Source organism: Canis lupus, chromosome 8 (genome assembly GCF_011100685.1).
Source record: "Canis lupus familiaris isolate Mischka breed German Shepherd chromosome 8, alternate assembly UU_Cfam_GSD_1.0, whole genome shotgun sequence".
NCBI classification, from domain to species: domain Eukaryota; kingdom Metazoa; phylum Chordata; class Mammalia; order Carnivora; family Canidae; genus Canis; species Canis lupus.
In genome coordinates this window covers 48,532,044-48,559,580 of record NC_049229.1, presented here as the reverse complement: position 1 = coordinate 48,559,580, position 27,537 = coordinate 48,532,044, and the positions used below count along the sequence as shown (strand labels likewise).

Here is a 27,537-nt window from a genome sequence, read left to right as displayed (position 1 = left end):
CAGAGCCTCTACCTTGTGAGTGCCTGTTACACTCCAAGGTGGAGAATGGCAGACTGAACAGGGCAGTGACCCACTTGAGAGGACTCTTCAGGCCCTCTTTATCACACCGACCCAGAGAATCCATCACATTTTGTTAGTCCTTGGCTTCTGTGCAATCCATTCTCTCAGACATTCTTTTTGTGGGGAGGCGAAATGGAATATAGGAAGAACATGGATTTTAGACTACCTCAAATCCACATAGATAATTTATTAACTATGTGATGATGGGCAAGTTACTGAGTTTTCTTATCAGTAAAATGGAGATAAGAAGACAGTCCTCTCTGGGATTGTTGTGAAGGTGAAATAAATACTGTGTATAAAGTTTATAACAGCATTCCTTAATCCCCTTCTTCTCCCAGACCACTCAGTTACAGAACCTCAGTCTTAAATCACTTGATACTTTTTTTCTTTGCTCCTGCATCCTGGCTACTAAGAGTTGCTGTGAGAAATGCATCCACAGTCTATGATCTCTGCTGAGACCACAGTGCTGCCGAGCAATACTTTTATGTGCTCTTAGCTTTCTTCTTGTCTTACGCAGAGGTCAGAAGTGGGTGGTCTAGAAGAACTTGGTTCTATAGACCTCTTTTGTTTGGCCTTGAGATAGTTTTTCATATGTTGGGATTAGCTGTGAGAATTTAAAACTTAGGAGATTTCAAATACAAGTTAAAACGTGTGGCGTCTTCTGAAAAATTGGACGATCTGAAAACCCATCGTGACATGACAGTCATTGGTTTCTCTCAAGACAGGCACATTTCACTTTGCAAAATTGTCTGACCTTGTGGGCCTACACTGGCCCATTAGATTCAATTACATTGCTGGCTTAATGCTTGTGGGCAGTGACTTTTTGGTTTTGTCCTATGGGCTCTGTCTCCTTAAAATCCCTCAAATCTGTTCCCTTTTCCTCATACCCAAAGCATTCATAATTTCTAACCTGGAGTACTAGAATAGTGCCCTAATCCATTTTATCTCTAGTATTGTCCCTCTCAAGGGACTTGTCTTCACAGTATTATCAGATTCATCTTTCTAAATCGCAAACTAAATCACATCATTCTGTTGTTTCAAACTCTTCATTGCCTTTCCACTTTGTACTAAATGAAGTATAAACTCCTTAGCATGGTGTTGCATTTCTTTTTTTTTTTTTTTAAATTTTATTTATTATTTATGATAGTCACAGAGAGAGAGAGAGAGAGAGGCAGAGACATAGGCAGAGGGAGAAGCAGGCTCCATGCACCGGGAGCCCGACGTGGGATTCGATCCCGGGTCTCCAGGATCGCGCCCTGGGCCAAAGGCAGGCGCCAAACCGCTGCGCCACCCAGGGATCCCCTGGTGTTGCATTTCTATATGATCTGGCCATATAACCTCTCCAGCCACTTAACCTCTCTGTGTTTCAATTTCCTGCTATGGAACATAAGAGAAATAATAGTTCTTACCTAGAGCATTAAGATTTAATTAATTAATTAATTAATTAATTTTTATTTATCCATGAGAGATGCAGAGAGAGAGAGAGAGAGAGGCAGAGGCACAGGCGGAGGGAGAAGCAGGCTCCATGCAGGAAGCCAGACATGGGACTCGATCCCCAGTCTCCAGGATCCCACCATAGGCTGAATGTGGCGCTAAACTGCTGAGCCACTGGGGCTGCCCAAGATTCAGTTTAAAATACATATAAAGCATTTGGCATAGTACTCAACATTTAGTAAGTGCTTGATAAGTACTAGTTACTAGTATTATGATAATACTATATTTTTTGGTTTTTTTTCCTGGACCCCAAGTCTTCTCTTCATATTTGCTCTTTCTTCTACCCTGAATGTTTTTGCACTCCTGTTTTTCCCTGAATTATAGTTCATCCTTCAGGACTTATCTCATGTGTCACCTCCAGAGTACACTCTCTGAACTTCCATACCCCATGGCACCTGTGCTTGCTTCTAGTAGTGTACTTTTCACATTACGATGAAGTCTCATTTCTTATTCATCTCATTTAGACTTTTAAGCTCTTTCAAAGACAGGAACTATCTTACATATCCCTGTATCCCCAATGACCAACACAGATCTAAGCATTGACAAATTAATGATCAACATCATTCATAGCAGAAGATTCATGATTAATATCACTACTGTTATTTTTAGGGAATTTAGATGATGTGCCATAAAACCTTTTAAATTGGCCCCTCATAAAAAATAAATAAATAAATTGACCCATTTCAGATTAGTTTAGCAGTAAAAACTATTTAGTTACTATATTTTTCCCCAAAATGAAATAATTTTATTTCTGACCATAAGTGATACATGCCTTTAAAGAAAATCGAAAGAAAACTAAAAGTATAAAGAAGAAATCTCACTACTCAGAAAAAAAAAAAACTGGTGTTATTAAAGTACTTTAAATTATAAGCTCTTAAGTACTGCTCAGTTTTCATATTTAAAATCCCACCTATAAATGAATCTTGTTTTACAGACAGCATTAGAACATCTAGTTTAATATAATGAGGCTACTACTTTGTGTTCCACATTGCAAGTAGCTTCTTGTTTTAAGTAATGAAATGTGCCTTTTCTTAGGACAGCCATGAGCTCTAATAAAGAATTGCAATCCACTGTGTCATATTACAGTGTCATTCCCTTGTTTTATATATGACTAGTTACTTAATCTGTGCTTACAGGCCATTCTCTACAAATGGAGCAGTTTAAGGTTGGAGAACTAAAGCTAACAACCTAGAAGAAAGAAATTATCACTGGTGGAAACCAATGATACCTTTTTTAGGACAGATTTCTTGTTTGTCCTTCATGCCTCTCTGCCAACACATTTGATCATTGACATAATTGATGTGCAATTCGCAGGAATGAATCTTCCAGATTTTCTTCTCTATGCATCCCTTTTTTTTCTCTTTTTGCATCAGGTGTTTCATTACCATTCTCTGCTTCTACCTCTACCCCATCAAGATATGTTTCACAGAAGAGGTGTGTTCTTCTATATTTTTCTCCTACATTCTTCTGGTAATTGTCCTCTTCATTCTTAGGACCTGTCCGTTTCTAGGTAATGATACTGGTATACATTTTATAGTAAACTTTTGCTAATAAGCCCAATTTATATCAACCGTATCAATTTTTTGGTATGGTAAGACATTTTATAGCAGCAACATATTTTAGCCTTCAGTGTGGATGCTGTTTGGGATACTGTTTGGATGAATGAAATTTGCTCTACCTGGTTTTCATCTATAATTCAATTCCTGTCTTTAGGAATGGACTGAACATAGTCACCATAATGAGAAATATCAACTATCTTTTACAGACAGTAAAAGACATTTACTTACAGACATTTCTCCAATTTCTGTAAGTTCTTTTCCCTGGTGTTATTTGCTTCCTCTTCTTACTTACTTTTTATTTTAGATCACAGATTCTGCTGGTCATATTCTGTACTCCAAGGAAGATGCAACCAAGGGGAAATTTGCCTTTACTACTGAAGATTATGACATGTTTGAAGTGTGTTTTGAGAGCAAGGGTAAGTAATCAAGAGTGTTTTCCCTGAATTAAGTGTTTCTTCTCGAGTTAGAGCATGAACTTACTCTCTTGGGCTAGCAGGAAGAGGAAATGGAAACTACATTTGTTTATATGTTTTTCACACATATGAGTGAAAGTTGGCTAATCAGCTGAGTTCTTCATGAACAGGAGTAGGCATTTCTTGAATGCTGTGACATACTGGCTTGAATGATAGAGTTGAATTTTGTATATATCCTGGAAAATAGCGCATTTATATGCTAGTGACACATTTTTCTCAGGGATTAGAAATAACATCCGTCTAACAATATATGGCAAATTTAGAAGTATTTTTGTTCTTGAGAGCACTTTCCTAGTTCTATCTTGCTATGAATTCTTCTGTGCATCTCAAGGCCAAGACCCCATAGTACCTTTTTACTGATTACTTGATGGCTTCTGTGTTCAATCATGGGTGAAAAGGCAGCCGGGTGGCTCAGCGGTTTAGCACTGCCTTCAGCCCAGGGCGTGATCCTGGAGACCGGGATCGAGTCCCACATCTGGCTCCCTGCATGGGGCCTGCTTCTCCCTCTGCCTGTGTTTCTGCCTCTCTCTCTCTCCTCTCTGTGCGTTCTCATGGATGAATAAATAAAATCTTTTTTTTTTTTTTTTAAAGGCAGATTCCTTTTTACTCCCTATTCATTAGTTTAAAAAACACTAGCCTTTTCAAAGCTGTATGCAGTTATACTTGTTACATTACTGTATGCCTAGCCTTTTCAAAGCTGTATGCAGTTATACTTGTTACATCAGTTTTGGGCTATAGCCCAAAAGGGTCCTATAGGACATAAAAACAAAACTCAAAACTACCTTAAAGAGAAATTTCTCTGAACTGGGAAATTTACAACGTGATGCTGACCCAAGGTACAGCTTCATCTTGGGGTTTTAACAGTATCATTGGAACTCTACCTCTCTTAGTGCTTCCTTTCCTTGTCTCCATTTAATTTTAGTCTCAGGCTTCCTCCGTGTAGTAGCAAAAGGACTCCTGACAGTTTTACATTTGTAGAAAGTTCAGAACATAGGATCCAAGAAGAGCAAGCATCTTTGCCAACAGTGCCAGTAGGTTCCCAGGAATGGCAGATGAACCAGCTGCTTTTGACAGTTAATCAAAAATTGACTCCCTTGATCTAAAGTTGGTCAAGTTAGCCTAAAAGCTAAGGGAATTTGCCAGAAGTAAATGGAATAATGGATTAAAAATAAAGAATTTTAATGGTGATTTCATGACCAATATCCTTCTCTGTGCTCCCACCTATGCTGTTTCCAGGATGTCTCAACTATATTCTAGACATTTCACATGGTTGTGTCACTCCTCAAAACCAAGATGTCTAAGATGTAGAAGACTGTATTCACAAGATTCCCTTTCAAACTAATTCCCCTCTCTTATCAATGTTACTACTATCCTTCCAGTTACGTGGGCTCACATTTTGAAATTGTTTTTGCCTTTTTCAGCCTATCATTGAGTTATACTGATACTTCTTTCAAAATATCTTCTATATCTGCCACCACACAAATCTGAACTCTAATCTCTTATTTTTATTTTGTTTTTAAGATTTTATTTATTTATTCATGAGAGACACACACAAGGAGAGAGAGAGAGAGGCACAGAGACACAGGTAGCAGGAGAAGCAGGCTCCATGCAGGGAGCCTGATGTGGAACTCGATCCTGGACCAGGCCCTGGGCCAAAGGCGGCGCTAAACCACTGAGCCACCCGGGCTGCCCTGAACTCTAATCTTTTAAATCATGGATTGTGTCAGGGTGTTTAAGCTGTTAACTCTTCATTTTGGCTCAGGTCATGATCTCAAGGCCCTGGGATTAAGCTCTGCATTGGGCTCTGCACTGGGCATGGGTAGAGCCTGTTTAAGATTCTCTCTCTGCCTCTCCTCCTCCTAAAAAAAATACATATATGTATATATATGTACAAATGTATCCACACACTGTATAGTCAGCACTCAACTTCTAGTTTCATTTATTTTGATATGGAACAATGTGATACCTTGTAGTCTTTGGAGCACCTTTTAAAAGATTGTCCATTTAACAGAAAAATGCAGAGAAGGTTGGTGGGTTTTTTGTTGTTTTTTGTTTTGCTTTGTTTTTAATAAAAGGGACCCTTTAGGGCTATGATGTCAGCTAAGGGAATAAGCTAGCTGGTCTGTGCAAGAGACTGTATGGTCTAGACTGAGAATAGCCAGAGGTCTGTGGTTTTGTGGTTTCACTAGTGTTTGAATAATGCTAATGCTTTGCTGTGGCAACAGAATGATGGTGGGAAGACCCTGTTAGGGAGAGAATGTCTTGATCATTTGGACCAGGTAGGGTTGTGAACTGGTTCGGTTTCATAATTTTTTAAATGAAGAAGGAGAAGCAAAAACCTGCACTGTATCTCTTAAAGACCAGTGCAGTGACCAGGTCTACACATTGGATTTGGGAAAAGATGCCTGCTTCTCTGGGTGCCACTTTGTTTTGTTTTCTTTTTTGTTTAGGAGACTTACTAGTTTCATGCTCAGAAGACATCTGTGACTTAGTGTCTTAGTCCTACCTATGTAGTCTTATTTCTGTTGTTTTCTCTTTCTCCTCTTTTTTTAATTTGCATTACATTTTTTTTTTAATTTTTAAGTAATCCCTTACACCCAACATGGGGCTTGAACTCACAACCCCAAGACAAGAGCCACATGTTCTACCAACTGAGCCAACCATGCGCCCCTCTGTTGCTTTCAAGTTGATCTTTCTGATCAATCCAAAAGAACTTTACTGTCTTTTAAACATGCCATACTCATTTCAATATTTGAACCTTTGCCAGAGTACTTTGTTCTTGTCTTCAGGTGCTTTCTCTTTAGTGGAGTCTGTCCACAACTAATCCCTTTATTTCTCTAACCTTTACTCCATAGCTGGGATTATCTGAATGGATTTTTTTTCCCTTGAAGTTTTATACTGCTTTGCATTTTCATTGTAGCTGTTACAATTATTTGTCTTAGCTCCCCATCGAATTTTTGAAGGCAGAGATTGTAATTCAGTACATTTCTAGCACCCAGTGAGTTCTCAGTAGTTATTGAATTGACTTGAGTCCATTTCAGAAACCTGCAGTGTTCAGGCGGTGGAGTATAGTGCCATTCTCTCTGGCTTGTAGTCTCAAGAGCTCCAATGTTTAAGTGGCACTGTTTCACTAAACTCCTAATTCCATGCAGGCAGTTTTTTATTTCATAAATAATCAGGTGATTTCCAGGGGATTGGGGCTGAGCAATTTTGGGACTCTGGAGTCTTTCCCTCTCTCCTATTTGATGATTTAAGGTTAAATTCTTTTTTGATCAAGCTGAATCAGTTTACCTTTTCTAATATGACCCTAGCTTTCTTAGCCCTACTATCCCAAATAGACATTTCTCTAAGTAGCATCCCTGAAAATTGTACTCTCCTTTACAAGAATTTTTCTTGGGCTATTCTCTTTGGAGTGTTTTGTGGGTCCTATAATATTTTATTAACCTACGGAAATGGCCTTACATTGACCAAAATGTTTGAATTAAAGTGGATTAGCTAAATCCTGTGTTGTTTTCAATACTCATGTTTATATTAAGTAAATCCAAGTTTACCGTATACCCAGTAATCCTTTTTTTTTCTCAAAATTTGACAGGACAGCCTTTCCAGATGTAGAAATGCACCTTTACAATCTTAGTTGGTGCCTACCACCTATTGGTCTATATGCCACTCATTTTTGTACTGTTTTGACTTGAATTTTATTTCCCGATTCAGTAAGCCTGTAGTCTCTTCTGCTGTTCTGTTCCTCTGTAGTACCAGCTACAGTGTCTTGTGTCCTGCTTGCTCAGAGATGTTTGCCAGCAGCATGTTCTTGTTGCTTTCTGGCACCCCACACAGATAGAGGCTTTGTCTGGAATGCTTGTGATTTTAGCTAGAGCCAGGAATTTTTTGCAGCTGAGTAGGGGGAGGAGTTGCGACTGTTTCCCTCTATTGAGAGGGTAGGGGTTAGAGAGAGGGAGGGTGGGTGGGTGATTTCCCGGAATTTTAAATATTCTACACAATGAATCTTTTGATTTCCTTCTCAGGAACAGGGCGGATACCTGATCAACTCGTGATTCTAGACATGAAACACGGAGTGGAGGCGAAAAATTATGAAGAGGTATGTCCTTCTGTAACAGCCAGTAGTAGCGTGCTGTGCTGGGAGGTTTCTGTGACCTAGTCAGGCCAGCCGGCTGTGCTTTGCCCAGAAGGCTTTTGTTTTCTCAGTAGTCATGTGACAGTCAGCTACAATCTTAACTAATACAAAAAGTTGTGTTAACAGCCTTGAACAATAATTCTGGTAGTGCCTTTGGCCAAATGACTGAACCAACATCCCATAGAAATGTTGGTGAGATAAAACACTCAAGCATATGCCATTAGTGCTCTTGAGACAGAAACAAGGTGTATACTTAGACTTTTTATTTATTTTTATTTTAAGATTTAATTTATTTATTCATGGGAGACATAGAGGGGCAGAGACATAGGCAGAGGAAGAACCAGGCTCCCTGCGGGGAGCCTGATGCGGGACTCAATCCCACAACCCCGGGATCACAACCTGAGCCAAAGCCAGACACTCAACCGCGGAGCCACCCAGGTGCCTCTATTTATACTTTTTAAAAGCTCGACTTCACTTATATGTCCAAGATTAAGAAAAGCAATGTGTTTTTAGTTCTTAAAGATTTTATTCCCAGACTGACAGCTATATATATATTTCTGGGACATAGATTCAGTGCTATTTAGACTTGAACAACTGTGCTGTCTTTGAGAAACACCATAGTCAAAAGTAGCTTCTAGTTAATAAAGTAATTTCACACTCTAAGAAACTTAAAGAGCACGATGGAAGCAAAACTGCAAGAGACTAGGATGGTGATAATGAATAAACATTTTTGCTGACAGGAAGTATTATAGGTAATAAAATTTGACATTTATTAGGGAGGTGGAGGTGTGCATAGGATAAGGGTAAGGGGACTCTGAGCCATTTTTGTCTATTATGAAAGAGATCACAAAATGGTTCTTCAAATGGAGAGCACCTTTTAAAAACCACAAGAACTGAGCTGCCTGGGTGGCTTAGTGAGTTAAGTGTCTGCCTTCGATTCGGATCATGATCCCAGGGTCCTAGGATGGAGCCCCCACCCCTACCTTCACCCTGTGTCCAGCTCCCCGCTCAATGGGGAGTCTGCTTTTCCCTCCCTCTGTCCCCCCCCATGTACATGCACGTTCTCTCTCTCAAATAAATAAATAAATAAAATCTTCCCCCCCAAAAAAAGAACAAAAGCACGAGAACTACTTAAGACTGGAGGATGGATCTTCACAGAAAGTTAATAGTATTTTAACCCAGATCAGAGTCTTTTTACAATGGTACCTTGAAGGTATGTAGAAGAGGTGTGGCACAGGAAATGTAAATGGTTTTTAAAGAATGTAAACTAAATAAAGGAAAGTTGATTTAAATGATTTAAGAGAATTTTCTAGGACTGATGGACCCAGAGAAAGTTGCTCCATCTTTGATCAGGACCTAGAAAGGAGACTAAAATGGAAGAAGATTGGAAATGACCAGCTAATTCTGCAACAGGAAGTAGTACAAGAATTGCTGCTCTTTAGGTTTTTCCTCTTTTTCTTAGTTTAGATATTCAATGGAACAACACGAGGCTGAGTTATTTATAGGTGATCAACAAGAGCAAGGGATGCGGTAGAGGTAGTGAATGGAAGACAGTTTCTGGCAGGGACTTTGAATTTCTTGTTTCTGTGTCTATGCTAGTTTAGTTAAAAGACAGAAAGCAAGAGAGCCTCTTTATTTGATGAACTGAAGAGTAAATTAAAATAATCCTTTCAGAGGCACCGGGGTGGCTCAGTGGTTGAGCGTCTGCCTTCAGTTTAGGTTGGAATCCAAGGATGCCTGGATCAAGTTCTGCATTGGGCTCCCTGCAGGGAGCCTGCTTCACCCTCTGCCTGAATCTTTTTAAACTTTGATGGTTCAGAAGAATCATAATTATATTTAAATAAGATAATATATGTTAAAATGTCATTGTAAGGTATAAAAAAATGTAGTTATTTTGAGGTAGAAGAATAGCTAAGATGATTTCAGTTTTCTTGTTTTTTTCTTATTAAAGATTTAAAAAAATATTTCTCTGTGTGTCTCTCATGAATAAATAAATAAAATCTTAAAAAAAAAAAAAGAGAGAGAGAGAGAGGCAGAGACATAGGCAGAGGGAGAAGCAGGCTCCATGCAGGGAGCCCAGTGCAGGACTAGATCCCAGAATGCTGAGCCAAAGGCAGATTCTCAACCGCTGAGCCACGCAGGCATCCCCGATTTTCAGTTTTCAGTGACTGCTGCAGTGTCCTCAACTTGAAGCCACTCTTAAGTCAGCATACATTGAATTCCTACCGTAAGGAATTTTACCGGTTGTAACTTCTTCTTCCAAATCTGATGGCTGCCATTATATGAAATAATAGGGCACTTGATTAGACATTAGATGTAATTTTTCCCTCTAAAACAGAGGGCATTATTGAATATATATATAAAATAATGTGGGCATCACTGTCACGGAGCATTTTAGAACTCCTATTCCTCCTGGAATTTCTTTCATCCTTGGACTTTGTTGACATTGGGGAAGGGCCTTTATCTTCCCTGACCTTTTGCTTAACCCAAGAGGGGAATCCCTAGCAGAAAGGAAACCACAGCACTTCCTTTGCCTGCTTCCTGCTTTGGAAGTCTGGCACGTCCTAAGCATGTCATTACGCACATGGTTACAACACAGCTCTAAATTCTGTTTCTTAACCAAGTAACTCCTGCTACTACTTTCTTTGGTGATCTTACCACCAACCCCTCCACCTCCCCCAAAAAGGCACAGCAAACTGAGACAGAGGAGTGGTTTCGACGTAGGCCAAAGACCAGCCTTTTCCTCAGTTAGTGGCTAGGCTCCCTTGAATCTTGCTTAGAAATAACTGTTACTTGTCTTTCAACAAATGCCTGTGACAAGAACATGAATAATAGAAGCACTTGTTCTCTGGTTAATTACCGGAGAACACTGAACATATGTGGAGGTTTTGAGGCATTTAATTTCAGGCCCTTGAGGTAATAGAGAGCTTTTATCTCCAGAGGATTTGAGCCTATTGGCCTAAGTGTTTGGCTTAGAGGAGGTGGCACATTTCTTTAATTTTTCACATCCAAAGTATCTCTCCCTCGCAGTTGGGAGCGTCATGATTCTGAAATCCCTTGTGGTTTTGTAAAATTTAATAGTAGTAGTCAGGGTTTCAGTAGCTAGACACAGTACTACAATACCTACTAAATTGTTATGGAGGATTTACTTAATTAGTGCATGTGAAATTGCTATGTAAACAATACAAATATAGGCTAATATTTTGGAAGCTAGAATGGTTGTTTAAAGAGTTTGGTATGTCCTCACATATTAGCACTTTGATCTCTGTTGAGTTTTGAGGACCTTTTACACTGTCTTCTGCCCATTACAATGAAGAGGAGCACATCTTTATAGAGTCAGTATGTGAATTGAGCCTTTTTTTTTTTTTGGTGGTCCATGAACTAGAGCAGCTGTTTGCAAAGACTCAATTATCTAATCCTGCAGTTGTGGAAATGAAGGCAATAACTATCCCACAAAGAAGTTGCTGTCTGACACATCCTCTAACTCTGGGATTCTATATATGTTCCCTTGATGTAGATGTCAAAATTTTCAGTACAACTAAAATCCTGTTGTGCCTGTGGGTTCTATTAGTATGTCATTTGCTATCAACATGTATACCAGAAACACTGTTGCCCTTGTTGGAGCAACAGCTGAAGACTTTCCAAAAGTTCTACTTTTCTGAATGCCCTTAGGAGGGGAGGAACTCTAGTTCTGCATACTAGATCCAAAATCCCTTTCTCGACATGAATTAAATGAAATAACATATGGGCAAGGCACCTGACACATAGTTTGGTTAGTTCAGTAATTTTGGCTCCCTCTTTCTATCCTTTCTAGAAGTTGACTATGACAGAGTAAATAGGATCATCCTAAATTTCATAAAGCCCTAAGATTGGCAGTATTATCTGGCCTTATTTTGGCACATTCTTGACCATTTTAGTTTCTATGAAGAGGTCTGTGATTCACGTACCTCCCCACACAAGAGTTGTTCTTGGGTGTAGGTCTGCCTTCTTTATCTTGACTGTGTTAGATTAGATGGTGTCCACTGTTACTGCTGTGCTTCTAAAATTTGGGGGGCTGTGGTGGGGACTGTGGAGGTAACAGCAATTTGACTGAATCTGGCTTACCACAAAAAAACTTCTCTTGAGTCTCAGTGCTCCAACTAGGAAAACAGGCTAGCAATTCTCTAGAGGCTCGTTCACACGTGTGCTTTAAGAAGCAGTTTTTCAGAGTTAAAACCTTTCCTTGGTGCAATTATAGGACTCTGAACCCTAGGTTCAAATCATCACTAAGGGAGTGGAAGATTTGGAAATACCTTAAGAAGGGTAATTTCACAAGATTTTGGAGGTGTTTTACATGGGCAGAAAAAGGCTTTCTGACTTGTAGCTTTTCCAAGGAGTCCCTACCACCACAGACGAGAGTGATAGTGTGGTAGGGAAGACTTTGTCCTGGGTGGTGGGTGAAGGTAGATGCAGAGTGGTCTGAGGAAGCCTTGTTGCTTCAGGGGACCAACAGTAATTCCTACTGCTATGAGAAAGTTGGCCCTTCTGAAGAAGGCACGAATGGGCATGCTATACAAAGTATACATTGTATTAATTTCCTTAAGTTCAAGAGCCAAACTAGTGTGGGGGAAAAAGGTTAAAAATCAAAACAATGTGAATATGACAGTGTACGATTGAGTGTTAGTGATGTGGCACAGTCTAAGTGCTATAGGACTTTAAGAAAGAGGGCATCGGTGTGGACAGAAGTAGTGAAGGGAAGCTTCATGGTTAAGGCTTGAGAGATAGATAGGATTTGGATATATTGAGCGGATATACTTTTAGAAGTCAAAGATACAGTTTTGCTTGCATTTTATAGGAGAGCTTTGCAGGTTATTTTTTTTTTTTTTTTTTTTAGCTTTGCAGTTTTGATGTTAATAAATGCTTTGGTGACCTTAGCTTAGGTAGGGAGTCAAGAAACCATGGTTCTACTAGTCTTGGTCTTCCACCCAAAGGACTTACTTAGACTATGGAGTCTTCAGTTTGATTTGTAGAATGAAGTCCCTTGTAGCTCTGGTAGTCTTCATTTAATGCCTAAATACAGTTTACATTACTACCCTCTAGTGGAGAATCTGTGGTATATAACATTGTCAAACAGGCTTTGCTTTTATTAAGCTGTTGGCAAAATACAAATCATCCTTCCAGCCTAAGAAGAGAGAAGTAGACTGGAATAATAGCCTGCCACCATGAAACATGTATAATTTCACATTCTTACAGACACTTTGATAAATCAGATGTTCAGAAGAGCAGAACAACAGTTATTGGGGATTTTGATACGGATGTTCTTATTATCTTTTTATACTGACTATGATATCAATCTTGATGATACTCATTGAATACTTAGTCCTGGGCAAACGAAGAGGGTCTTCCTGAGAATAGTAATGATAGTTTTTTTAAAAATTTTTATTCTATTAGTCTGTAAAAATTGGAATAATAGCAGTATGAAACCAAGGAAGTTTGACTAATAAACTGGACAACTTATGCAGAACCTTGTGACCTAATATAATATAGCTTGATCACTTCACTTTTGATCCACAAAAAACAGTGTGGTCTGCTAGTTTCCACCATCAAATTTTTAGTACCTTCAGAATAAAATATAAACTCAGACTTGGATTCCAGTCTCAGCTCTACCAAGCTCGGAACTAGGGCAAGTTACCTAACATTTTGAACCTTCATTTCCTCATTTGAAAAATTTAGGAATAATAATATTCACCTTATATAAGGTCATGAGGATTAAACAAGATTATAAGGTATAGGGGCACCTGGGTGGCTCAGTGGTTGAGTGTCTGTCTGCCTTTGGCTCAGGACGTGATCCCAGCATCCTGGGATCGAGTCCCGCATTAGGAACCCCGCCAGGAGCCTGTTTCTCCCTCTGCCTATGTCTCTGCCCTTCTCTCTGTGTCTCTCACGAATAAATAAATAAATAAATAAAATCTTTAAAAGAAAAAAAAAAAGATTGTAAGGTCTAAAGTAGGTTACACATTCTGGATATATACTGATAGGTCTAATCATTATACTACCTTCTTCATCCTCTTTGTCAATTTAGCTCCACCCTAACTTTTGAGCCTTTCATTTGCTATTACTGACCACCCTCCCCCAAGCATGTATGTGTGTTGACACACGAGTGTGCACATACACATACATACACACATGCGCATCAGACTACATATGATCTAAACACAGCCATGTTTTGATTTGCAAGTTCCCTCAGCCTTGGATGCCTTTCTCATTTCTTTCAAAATCCTGCATAATTTGTGAATCCTACCTTGCCCACTTCTGTTAGCTTTCCTTTATCCTTCCAACTATGATTAATCTTGTGCTCTTTTCTTTCCACTTTTAATGTGTACCTTTATTATAGAAGTTAATACATGATGCCTTATGTTATGGTTATAACTTTTTATATGAGCCTCCCCACCAGACTGTGAGCTTCTTAGGAGCAGAGATCATCATTTATATTGGTACCTTGCACATAGTAAGCACTCAAGAAAGCATTATTGTTAAGGTCTTAAATGTTTCTTTCCTTTTTTAAAAAGACCGCTTTGTACATTTTTTTGATCTCTAGGTTTAGATTAAATGTAAATGTTTATGTGTTGCTTGTACAACTAAAAAATAAATGAAACATCAGAAAAGAGAAAGATTAGGAGTGAGATTTTTGGTCTGTAATCTACAAAGGCCATCCTCAATACCAAATTTATTTTATTTTATTTATTTTAATTTATTTATTTTATTTTATTATTTATTTATTTATTTTTTAAAGATTTTATTTATTTATTCATGAGAGGCTGAGACACAGGACACAGGCAGAGGGAGAAGCAGGCTCCATGCAGGGAGCCTGACACCCAGGTCTCCAGGACCACACCCCGGGCTGCAGGCCGTGCCAATCTGCTGTGCCACCGGGGCTGCCCTATTTAAGTTTTTTTTTTTTTTTTTTTTTAAGATTTCCAAATTTATTTTAATTCCATCATCATTTTTCAGGTTTGGGGCTTTTGGCCTATTGTCATTTTGCAGAAAACGTGGAAAGGGTTACAAGTAGTCTTCAAAGTAATTTTTTAAAATAATATTTTCAGCTGGCAGAGGCATGGCTATAGTTTCATCTGCAGTTCTTTTTACAAGTTTCTATATAGAAAACTTTAAATCATTTATTGCTAAAGAAATTTCATACCATTGCTTTTATACTGTCTCATTCAGGAAGCTTTGGAGGCGAAAGTATAGACCAGGAGGGAAAATGTTAAACAGACTAAAGTTCAGCTTATTATATATCTCTTGAATTGAAATCTTTTTCCTGGGGAATTTCTTTGCTCTGTGGCTAGATACTAGATCAAGCAGCAGATATTAATGACAAAATTTGGCATTTGGGCATTAAGCTAGGAGAGTTAGCTGAATGCATTAACTAACCATTAGTTAAATGTTACGGTCAGTTAGCTTCATTGTTTTTGCGGCTATCAATCACACCATTAACTCTAGCCAACATTTTACAAATATCAGAAAATGTACATCCAGTGAAAGAAAACTTAGGTGGATCATTGCAAATTCATCACACTTTAATGCACCTTAAATATAAACTTAATTTTTATGTCCCTATTTTAACAGCAGTTTCTAGTTTTATTTTAAATAATTTTCATATTAAGTAACTTTAGATGTTCAATGAAGAATATCAATTAGCAAAGAAAACAAAACACCCTAAACTCTTCCTGTTTATCCCATATTAACTTCTGTTAACATTAACAGAAAAAGAACAAAGAAGGTGAATTGGACAAAAGAGAAGAAAAGGTAGGAAGTTGGGATGCCTGGGTGGCTCAGCAGTTGAGCATTTACCTTCGGCTCAGGTCGTAATCCCGGAGTCACTGGATCGAGTCCCACATTGGGCTCCCTGCATGGAGCCTGCTTCTCCCTCTGCCTATGTCTCTGCCTCTCTCTCTCTCTCTGTGTCTCTCATGAATAAATAAATAAAATATTTTTTAAAAAAAAGGTAGGGAGTTCTATAGAGAACCCGGATAATATTGTTTTTTTCTTGGAGATGAGTGGAAGGGCAAAGTAAAGTGCTTTATTAAAATCAGAAATCTTAGGAAAATAACATTTTACTTTATAGCCCACTATATTATAATACTTATAAGGAGTTTTCAGCCAAAATTAAAGTATCAAAAAAGTTTGAGGAAACACATCAGTTTGTGGAGAAGGGCAGATGCCCAGATTTCAAAATATGTTAGAGTGATAACAGGGGAGATTTTAAGTTTGGTGAATTTTTATTTTTTTTTGAAGATTTTATTTTTATTTTTATTTTTATTTTTTTATTTTATTTTTTTAAGATTTTATTTTTAAATAATCACTACACCTAGCCTGGGGCCCAAACCCACAGTCCTGAGATAAAGAGTCGAATGCTCTACCAACTGAGCCAGCCAAGTGCCCCGGATTTGGTGAAACTTTTAAAAGACTCCTCTGTTGCCTGTTCTAGACCAGAGAGCAGTTTTTTCAAGGAGTGAATTCATAATTCCTTTCTTTTCCAGATAGCCAAGGTTGAGAAGCTCAAGCCTTTAGAGGTGGAGCTCAGACGCCTAGAAGACCTTTCAGAATCCATTGTTAATGATTTTGCCTACATGAAGAAGCGAGAGGAGGAGATGCGAGATACCAATGGTGAGAAGGCAGTTCTTGTCTCTTCATAAAGGAGACAGATCTCTTTTCTCAGTTTTGCCAAATGGGATGATCACTTACTTTATTGTTGCTTTTCCAGGTAAATGAGCTTTGTTATATTTTCAAGGGAATAGAAATTTCCGTGATATGTGGTTGGCTATATTCTCAGCTTATTGTGTATCAAATTGATAGTGCTAATGTTTGTAATTTTTAACATTCATATATAGAACAGTGAAATTTTGAGAAAAGCCAATCCAAAATCCTACTGACAGGTCTAGGGACTAGGTGAAGTTAATTAATTGCCTTTTCCCCCTGGCCCCTGTTAAGCCTGCTGAGCCTCACTTCATAGCCTTATAACACTTTTGTTTTTTTTTAGAGTCAACAAACACTCGGGTCCTATACTTCAGCATCTTTTCAATGTTCTGCCTCATTGGACTAGCCACCTGGCAGGTCTTCTACCTGCGTCGCTTCTTCAAGGCCAAGAAGTTGATTGAGTAAAAAGACCCAGTCTCCTCCCACCTTATATCTCAGCCAGCTGAACATCACTGGGACGTGTCTGATCTAAGGCATCCTACCAACAGCACCATCAAGGCACGTTGGAGCTTTCTTGCCAGAACTGATCTCTTTTGGTATGGGAGGACCATGGGTTACCACCTACACTCAACAAATCAATGAGGGACTTCTTTTTAACTTGGTAGGATTTGGACTGGTTTTGCAACAATAGGACTATTATTAATAGAGTTACCTATGACAAACAATAGGGGGTTACCTAGATAATGCCAAAGCCAGCATTTATACTAGGTTTCCTCCTGTTACCTGTTCGAACTATGTTTTCTTTCTTTTTCCTACTTGCTCACCAGCTTGGGCTTCCACTCTAGTTCTTTTACCAAGGTTTGTATGACCATGTTGAACTTGTTTCATTCTGATTGTCCTCTTTGGATTTCTGTGTGAAAACACACTTCACTTTCTCTTGACCCTTAGCTGAAATGTTTAGGTAGCTTCTGGTGATATCCTTTCATAAATTTATGTCTCTTAAAAGGGTGATAGATGGGATACCTCATAGAAAGGAGCTTTGAACTGTATATAACTCCTAAAGAGGACTTCATTTTAGAGAATTAAAATATTTGTGCTCAACTGCCTAAATCTTTTTTTTTTTTTGTGTATATATGTGTGTTTTAGTTCTATGCAATTTTATCAGGTGTAGATTTGTGTGATCACCACCGCAAAATGCAGAACAGTCCAACTCTTATACCCCTTGTACTGCTCCCTTTTTATAACGAGAGCCACCTCCCTTCCTTTCCCCAAAGCCCCAACTTCTGGCAGCCAGTAACCTGTCCTCCATCTCTAGTTTTGTCATTTCAAGAATGTTTTATATAAATGGTGTCATACAGTATGTAATCTTTTGAGATTGGCTTTTAAAAGTCAGCATAAATCCCTTGAAATCCATCCAAGTTGTTGCATGTATCAATAGCTTGCTCCTTATTGTTCAGCAGTATTTCATGGTATGAATGTACCACAATTTGTTTAACCATTCCCCCATTGAAGGACATTGGGGTCATTGTCAGTTTTTGGCCATTTCTAATAAAGCTGCTGTGAACATTCATGTATAGGTGTTCATGTGAACATAAATTCTCATTTCTCTGGGAGAAATACCCAAGGGGGCAATTGCTGAGTTGTATGGTTAAGCATGTTTATTTTTGTAAGAAACTGTCCTACTCTTTTTCTGGAGTAACTGCCATTCTACCTTCCCACCAGCAATGTGTGGCCAATCCAGTTTCTCCGAATTCTTACCAGTATTTGCTATTGTTATTATTTTTTATTTTAGTCATTCTAATAGGTGTGTCTAGTAGTACTTCTTTATGGTTTTAACTTGCATTTTCCTAATGGCAGATGATGTTGAACATTTTTTCATGTGCTTATTTATCATTTATATATCTTCCTCAATGAACTATTTCTATTCTTTTTGCCCACTTTCTAATTAGATTTTTTCTACTATTAAGTTTCAAGACTTCCTTATATAGTAGATACAAGTACTTTGTCAGATATGTGGTTGCTTGAATTTTTAACATAACTTCTAGCAAGGAAAATGAAAGTAAAATTTACCAACACTTCCTACATGGCCAGTCGCTGACTTAATTCCTGTCTTTGTATGTTTTGTCTAGCAAATTAAGACATGGGGTATAAAAAAAACCACATCTGGAAGGATTATGAATAGAGTAAATACTTGAAAATGAATGTTGCTTCTTTCCCACAGCAAGAAGAATTGCTATGGGAATATAAGGTGCCCAAAGGCCACTACTAATATAAGTAAGCAAAGGTATGGATACAAATGACCATGTTTATGAAAAGTTATGAAAAATACTGTCACTTGAAAATTTCTCCATTTTGCCTAGGAAAGTGTCCTTTCTGTAATTTTCTTTTTTAACCCCTGCTGACTGTTGCAGGGCTTTGTCTAATTGCAGTGGCAAGAATTATAGGACTTAGGGCAAATAGCTTGCAATTAAGAAGCAATATATTAGAAATAATGGAGAACACTGCTGTGATGACCAGGATTACAAAATTAGAAGAGGGAGTGAGTTACATTGTTAAAATCTCAGGCCTTCTGTTAATGCTCCAGCTACTGTAAACCCAAAAGCCCCGCCCTCCCTTCCCACCTTCTTGACTTCTTGACTCTAGAATTCCTCTAGAGTGGCAGAATGGTTTTTTCATTAATTTGTGTAACATTGCCATCTGCTGGTAGGAATTGATAGGTACAGCTTTTGAGAACCTGGCAGCCAAATCCTCACCATTAAGGAGGACAATGGATGTTGAGAAAGTCCACCTGTGATATTACATTTACTAGGTGACAGAGGATACATCCAAGTAGGGAAGAGAATAACCGAATTTGTGGGTCAGATGCAGTCTTAGAGGCCTAAAGGTCAAATTCTATTCTGTACCATTAGCCTAGTAAGAAGCTTTCATATTTCTGACTGGTGCCTTTCCCCTTTTTCAGAAGCAATGAAAGTTCTTCACTTGATTATATCCTTCTGTTTGACAATGGCAAATAAGATAGGAGAGGAGAATATTTTATTTTACTGATGTTTTTGTTCACAGATGTGACTCTGTGAAACTGGTATTTTTTCCATGTCCTTCCCTTTTACTCTCATGCCAGAAATACCAACTCAGACATTTGTGCTTTCAGTTTAAAGTTCATTGATAACACCTTGATTTTATTGAAAAAGTAAAAATTATTTGCCTTTGATAGAAGGCTAGTGCAAGAGCAAATAAGCTTTAAAAATGGGGATGTTACCTGCTTTCCAACATTTTGAGCCTTTTCAACACAGTCTATATATAACACAGATAGAAATGATACAGTTTAAGTGCTGTTATACTGTTGTCATAAACTCCTGTCATAAGCCATTTTTCTGTTTGTTTAATGGATAGAGGCATGTGGGATTTCTACAGATTCACTTGTAAGTGTTGGATTGGGGATTTTTGTGTAAATTTTCTCAAATAAATGCTAGCAGAAACCATTTTAGGTGTATTTTTCTGTTACTCTTGAGTATCTCTTTGAAGTAGCAATAATTCTTCCATATGCTTCAGTTTTAAAGTATGGCAAATTATCCATATAAATTAGAGAAAAGTTATATATAATTTGCTGAGATGAATAAAGTTTATGTGAGCTAATACAGTTTTATTATATTTTATATATAAATATGTAAGCTATATGATGTGTATATAAGCATAATAATAATCAATAACATCTTCAGAAAGGTAAAATAGGGTTCTGTAAGCCAAATATTCTCTGTAGCTTCTCTTGGAAACTGCTATTGGAATGATTCCTAGAGTGTCCTCTCCCATACCCTCCATTCTCAAAATACCCCTCCCAGTTCAGAACCTCTCAGGACTGCTTTTTTGCCCATCACATCTATATAAAACCCAACACAGCCATTTTCTCCTTCCTTTTACTTACATTTGAACATTTTTCATAAAGCTCCTTTCCAAGAGTCAACCTGAAGTGCTTTGCACATTCACAGGCTGGCTGGCTTTTTTTTTTTTTTTTTTTTTAAGATTTTATTTATTTGACAGCACAAGCAGGCAGAGGGAGAGGGAGAAACAGACTCCCCAGCTGAGCAGGGAGCCTGATGTGAGGACTGATCCCAGGATCCTGGGACCATAATCTGAGCAGAAGGCAGATGCTCAACCAACTGAGCCACCTAAGCACCCCTACTAATAGAAGTACTAGATCCAGGTCAAGGGAGACAGCAGTCCCTTTGTATTCCAATCCAGAGCCAAGGTGGAGTGTTTTGCAGAGTGTAGGATATCATACTTTAAAAGGGTCATTGAGGGATCCCTGGGTGGTGCAGCGGTTTGGCGCCTGCCTTTGGCCTAGGGCGCGATCCTGGAGACCCAGGATCGATTCCCACGTCGGGCTCCCGGTGCATGGAGCCTGCTTCTCTCTGCCTGTGTCTCTGCCTCTCTTTCTCTCTCTGTGACTATCATAAATAAATAAAAAAAAATTAAAAAAATAAAATAAAATAAAAGGGTCATTGATGAGCTGTAGAGAGGTCAAAGGAGTGTGAATTCATCTTTCACAACTCCCCTACCCCATTCTACCAATTCTCTTTATCCTCTCCTTGCAATCACTATCCACCTCATTAAAAATCAGGAAGTGAATCTCCTGGACTCATTTATTTACCTCATCAACCACATCCCTACTGATCATAAAGTTCTAAATGTTCCTCAGATGGAGATGCCTGGGTGGCTCAGTTGGTTAAGCATCTGCCTTTGGCTTGGGTCATAATCCCAGAGTCCTGAGATTGAGCCCCAATTCAGGCTCCCTGTTGAGCAGGAGCTTCCTTCTCTCCGCGCCCCCCCCCCCCCCACTCTCATGCTTTCTCTCCCTATCTTTCACTCAGGTAATTAAAATCTCTTAAAAAATAAATGTTTCTCAGATGGATTTCTCAAATATGGACTTCCTTTCCACTCACACTGATAGATAAATACTTCAGTGCCTCTTCTTTTCTTAGAATTTTATTGTCTCTTAACTGGTCTCCCTGCTTCTAGCCTTTGTCCTCCACATTGTTAACAGAGTTCTTAAGAAAATATATCTTTGGTCTTATGTAAAGTGACTGTTGTTTATTGTCTGAGCTGGGCACTTGAGCAAAATAAAGCTCTATTATGCCTGGGGAAAAGGCGTGAATTGGGACTTCCCCAGCAAATTAGGATAGTCACTAATCATATACTCCCCTCCTTAAAAATTTCAATTTATTTTCTATTGTCCACAGGAAAGCCAAACTCAACAATTGAAGCCCTGTCTTCTCTTGCTTCTGCCCTACATACACCCTGGCCTCCAGCCACATGACTTTCTCTTACTCTCAAGACATGCTCTCTGAAAGATGTGGATCCAGATTACTGGGTTTGACTTCCCTTATTAGCTGTGTAACACTGAGCAAGTTACTTAATCTCTCTATCTCAGTTCCCTCGGTAGATTGGGGAAAAATATGAGGATTAAGTGGGATGACTCAAGGAAAGACAACCTTTAACAGTGTTAGGAACAAAACACTCAATAAAACTTAGCTGTTAACTCTGTGATACAGGTCATGTTCCTACAGCTTTACAGATTTTAAAAAAGCTTGGAGATGTAAAGTTGCCCGAGGTCAATAACTGATGGAACATGTTTTTTCACTGTATTACAATTCTCTTAGCGACTTGAGGGTTTAGAGCATCTTCTTGTAGATTTCCCACCTTCAAATATACTGGCACCCCGTGCTCCAAGAATGTTGCAAGAGGTCAGACGGTCAAAGATTTGGACAGATACACGGAAGGAGAATGTTAAATCGGGGAAAAGAGAGTTGACTTAAAATATTTTGGGGAGTTGTATAGAAGAGGGAAGGACCTAGGGTGGTTCTGGGAGCAACGACTGGGCCTACGGGCTGAGATGACAGGAGGCAAGTATTTCCGCTTACTACAGTTATCTTCAGTATCTCCCTAAACAACGAGCACTGTCCAACGTGGAATCACCGCGCTCGAGATAGGCCTGGCGCCGAGATGCGACGGGGCGACCTCCGGACCTCGGAGCCGTTGGATCCTGGCCAGGGATCGGGGGCGGGTCCACAGACCGGTCGGCGACTCCCCGGCCGCCGCCAGAGCCCTTGGGTTCCAGGCCGCCCGCCCGCCCCGACGGCCAGCCAGCGCGGCCCGCCGGCAGGGAGGGAGGGAGGGAGGCGGGGGGGGGGGGGGGGAGCCGGGCCGGGGACTCAGCAAGTGGGCCGGCGGGGGCGGAGGAAAGCCCGCCGGGCCGGAAGCACCCGGAACTGCTTCCGGGTCAGGGGGCAGGAGCCACCATGGAGCCTCGCGGGGTAGCGGGGCGGACGGAGCCGCGGGCCGGCGTCTGAAGGGGGAGAGCAGTAGCGCGGCCAGCGCCGGCCGGCGCCGCTGGGGACACGCAGGCCGGTCCCGCAGCCGCCACCATGTCGGTGCTGGGCGAGTACGAGCGACACTGCGACTCCATCAACTCGGACTTTGGGAGCGAGTCCGGGGGTGGCGGGGACTCGGGCCCCGGGCCCAGCGCCGGTCCCGGGCCGCGAGGCGGCGGCGGCGCGGCGGAGCAGGAGGAGCTGCACTACATCCCCATCCGCGTCCTGGGCCGCGGCGCCTTCGGGGAGGCCACGCTGTACCGCCGCACAGAGGTAGCGGCCCCCGGCTCCGGCCGCCCCAGCCCCTCCTTCGCCGCCCCGCTTTCCAGCCCCGAGGCTGGCGCCTCCCTCGTCCTCACTTAGGTCACTTAGGTTTGCGTGGCCGCAGGGTGTTTGTCTCCGGGTCTTCTCCACTCTTCCAGCTCCCCTGCGCCGGGAGTTTAGATCCCCGGTTTTACTGACTGATGGTTTCTGTCGAACCTGGGGAACTGAGCAAAGCGTTGAACCTTCTCTGAGCCTTAGTTTTCCCATCTGTAAATTGGGGTTAATGATAACCCCCCTAAAAATAATCTTTTATTTTTTTAAGTTTGATTTTGAGAATCGAAGGTACTTTGCAAACTAAAGTGGCATACGAATGTGAAGTGTTGTCAAAACTTCCTTCCCTCGTGTGTACAGCTCTCCGAGGTCGGGGTGGAGAGGAGGGGAATAGCTTCAAAATTCCCACGTTAGTGGCAATTCCACCGTCTTTGCCGCTATCTTTAAATTCAGGTATGAACACCTAGTTGGAGATTTTTTAGAAGATCCTTGGGTTCGTCACTTTCTTCATCTGTGTTTGTGAATGGGAAATACCTTTCTGGCATATTCTAAGCCACTGTTTCTTAACTTGGGTTAGGGGGAGGCAAGGACTCCTTTGAAAACCTAATGTAAAAATAATCCGTCCCTCCCCGCCCCGCTTTGCATATATACACATCCTTTGAAGAGATTCATAGATCACTGACCCCCCAAGTCCAGAACGTATACTGATCTGAAGCCTTGTAGTGCTGACACTACTTCCAAAAACTAACCATCAATTGGACTTTATCACTAAAGTCTTAAACTTGAAGACTGTGGGTGATGAAGATTCACCCATAAATGATCCATTTGCAGTTCTGGGGTGTGTTCCAAGCTAGCATAGTTTTTAAGGCCGAAAGTTGGAGGAGGGGAAGTGGGTGGTTGCAAGAGAAAATTTTCCTGTTCTTTTTTATCTTAGTGCAACATTAATGTACAGTTTTAGGGTTACTGTTGGTATTCTGTTTTTCTTATTTGTACTCATGAGAAGGAGAAGATGAGCATTGCTGTTTCTGTTTTATAATTAAACTAAGACAGTATATTTAAATGACTTGACACTTAGAAGTAAATCTTGGGCTAGAACAGTGTTTCAGGTCTCCTCTCCCATGCCTTTCCATCATGTTGAACTTGATTATTGAGGTTGGTTTATGTAAAATTTGATTATACTTCTCAAAAATGGCAGACCATTGTTCATATTGCCAAATGTTTATGATGTTTGTGAATTTACAAAGGTTTAATTAGAAGCAGCCCTTTCTCTCCAGAAGGTTTTATTTCAGTGGAAAGACAAGTTGGCCATTAGTTTTTTTTTTTTAAAGCATTTAAGTTGAATGTGTATATAAATGAGAAAGGATGCACAAATATCATACCAGTGTAAGTTGTGAAAATGAAGGAATGGTTGCACTGAATAAAGGCACAGTAGAAGGTTTATCAGGATAACCCCTTACCCCCAAGTTTAAAAGTTCTGGCAGAATCATTCTAAAGGATAAGGAGAATGATTTAGGTGGGGATGCTCCAGGGCTGGGAAGCAGTATCAGTAAAGAATTTGGGTGTTGTAAAAGGGAGTGGATATTGGGAGCTGCAGATAAGTTGTCATGGATAGAGGGAAACACATGACACAAAAGTTATAGGAGCTATAGGAGTTGCAACATAGGGCAGGTGAGGGAAGTGAACTCTAAGCCCTTAGGCATCACTTATTCCTATCCAGAAACCATAAACAGAAATCACTAGAGAAATCTAAATTTATAAAATTAGAGATAAGTTTAATATTACCATTTTACAAGGAACTGTAACTAGCTATAGATAACCATGCTCTCCAGCTCTCCATTTCTCCCAATATTCTAGCCCTACTACTGCTTATCATGACTAGCAGGTTGTCATAATGTCCCTCAATAGAATCTTAGAGATCTACCTTTCCTATTTTTACCTGAAATTGACATCATGCAAATTAAGTGTAGCAGCAATGTAACAGCATCTTAGTGCTTTGCGCAATTGTATGAAGAACCTTTAAATTCTGTTCCTGTTTTTTTTAAAGGAAAAAATAAAAGGAGTCAGTCTCTGCCCATCTAGGAAGTTTTCTTTCTAGACTTACAGATCCAGGTGTGGATTCATTCTCTGCCAGGCAAGAGTAAAGCACAATACCTCTATTAATGTGTTGTAGGATGACTCACTGGTTGTGTGGAAGGAAGTTGATTTGATCCGACTGTCAGAGAAGGAACGTCGTGACGCCTTGAATGAGATTGTTATTCTGGCGCTGCTGCAGCATGACAACATTATTGCCTACTACAATCACTTCATGGACAATACCACCCTGCTGATTGAGCTGGAATATTGTAACGGTAAGGTCGAATTCAACGGGCCCTCCTTTGGCAAGACATTCTTGTACCTTGAGGGGGAGAAAAAAATAAAAGGCATATACATTGATTAAAAATTTTAAGTGGATTTCTAGAGTTGAAGGGAAATAACTCAAATAGTTTAAGAGAATAGTTCTTAGAGAATTTTTAAGTGAGTTACAAAATAAGGAAAGGGATTTTCCCCTGCATATTCAAATTCTTGTGCTTATAGTTCCAACTTCAAATTATTTGTTCAGTTGAATTTCACATTCACTTTTCAAGGTTTTTTTCACATGAATTAACTTTAGGCATTAGTGTTAGACATCTAACTAGGCACTAAGAAACATGTGGCATGGCACGGCTTGATGTAATATTAATGAAATCTTATGAGTGTTATTTATTTATTTTAACTCAGCCAAAGTTATCCAACTGAAAAGTGGTTTAAAGTTCATAGCTGAATGAAAATGGCACATGGTAAAGCATGGCCTTAATTTATCTGGTCTCTGATTTCTTTGGACCATTTTGCTTGTAGATAGTATTAGCTCAGTTCTAAGAATATAGACTCTAAACCCATATCACAAGCTCCAGTACTTCTTAACTCTGTAACTTTGCAAGAAACTTTCTCTGCCTCAGCTTCTTCATCTTAGTATGAATTTACTAATAAACAGTATCTGTCTTCTAGGGTTGTTGCATTAGATGAATATGTAAAGCCCCTATCATAGTTCTTGGGATAGTAGTAAATCTTTAATACATACTGTACTAGCTCTTATCCTTATTACATAGGAGAACGCTCAAAGCCCTTTCTTGAGCTACAAGCTAAAAAAAGTCCCAGCATATTCTTCACTTAGATCTCTAAGAAAAAGATCCTAGACTTCTAACTTTTTGTGTTTTTGGCTTATGTACCGTGATTGTTGCTGGTTCTGATCAACCCTTAATGTATAAGATTATATTAGAGATTTCTGAAATAGCAGAAGCCTAAGCAGCTAACTTCCTTTGTGGTTAGGAGGGACTAGAACAAGTGGTAGATTTGTTGAAACATTGAGTTACTAACTTAAAGGGAAAGGCATTGTGAAACTGAGACGAGCTAAGGCGGCAGTTATAGTTGCAGGTAGGCAGTAAAATGAATGGTGATCATTTGTAGTCTGTTATTTGATAAAGGCAAGGGAGAAACAAATTCAGAGTTCTTCCTTAGGAAGGAGTTAGTAAAGGGAGTAATGATTGGAAACAGTCTAGGGTATACCCTAAATTATGGAAACCGTTTCAGTGTGAAGTAGTAAAAAAAAAAAAAAAAAGGAAATTGTCAATGAGATACACCTGTATGTACAAAACATGGCATCACAGGTATAACCCAAATGTTCTAGTAGTCACAGTCACACCAGAGAGTTATTACAAAAATATTGCCGTGTCCCTTAAAAGGAGTCCTAGGAAAGAAAATCTTTTGATTTTGAAGACTTTCAAGGTATTTTGCTATTTAGGATAATATAGGAATGGGCTTTGTTCTTATCTTTTCTAAAAATCTCATACTTCCCATTTTTGTATTGAGCCTCCCTTGTTAGGGAAGGGAAACTTTGAAGAAGACTTTGGATACAGTCCTCAAAAGGATGGGAAGAGTTTTGTAAAGAACCAAGAGAAAAGAAGGGGTTTCCTTTGGAGAGGAAGCAGAATCCTTCAGTTCCTTGTGTCACTTGTTAAAACCCTAGTGGCTACAGGAGCCAAGCTTTGATCTTTATGAAGCAATTCACACCTGTCTCTTGTTAATTGCAGGAGGGAACCTGTATGACAAAATCCTTCGTCAGAAGGACAAGTTGTTTGAGGAAGAGGTAATTCATGCTTCTTTGGAAGGAACCTAGAATTGTATATTGTTGTGATTCTTACATTCTAGGCCTATATTTACTCTTCCAACAATGAAGAGTGTTTTTTTCCTTTTGTTCAGACTCCTTCCAGGCTCTGGTTGCTATTCATGAGAAAGGAAACCTCTAACAGGGAAGCTCTAGCTGCTTCCTAAACGCTTTACCTCCACATCATGATTCTCTATGGGCTTTCTTTCCCCGGTTCTATTACTGCAGACTGGTATGCCCAGTTTTCTATACTTTTGCGTTCTTTTTCGTTTTTTTCCACAAC

General features: G+C 39.6%; 2 protein-coding genes across 2 annotated transcripts in view; both read left to right on the top strand.

Moving 5' to 3' along the window:
- Positions 1-19,873, top strand: part of TMED10 (transmembrane p24 trafficking protein 10) — a 35,868-nt gene extending 15,995 nt beyond the window's left edge. Inside the window, exons 2-5 of the mRNA XM_038545301.1 lie at positions 3,418-3,529; positions 7,609-7,682; positions 16,238-16,364; positions 16,738-19,873. Coding sequence (XP_038401229.1) covers positions 3,418-3,529; positions 7,609-7,682; positions 16,238-16,364; positions 16,738-16,859 — 435 coding nt within the window. The 3' untranslated portion in view covers positions 16,860-19,873. The remainder of the gene's footprint in view (positions 1-3,417; positions 3,530-7,608; positions 7,683-16,237; positions 16,365-16,737) is intronic.
- Positions 19,874-22,670: 2,797 nt separating this feature from the next.
- NEK9 (NIMA related kinase 9) overlaps positions 22,671-27,537 on the top strand; it is a 38,340-nt gene continuing 33,473 nt past the window's right edge. The window contains exons 1-3 of the mRNA XM_038545297.1: positions 22,671-23,032; positions 25,245-25,422; positions 27,181-27,236. Of these exons, the coding sequence (XP_038401225.1) occupies positions 22,814-23,032; positions 25,245-25,422; positions 27,181-27,236 (453 nt within the window). The 5' untranslated portion in view covers positions 22,671-22,813. The remainder of the gene's footprint in view (positions 23,033-25,244; positions 25,423-27,180; positions 27,237-27,537) is intronic.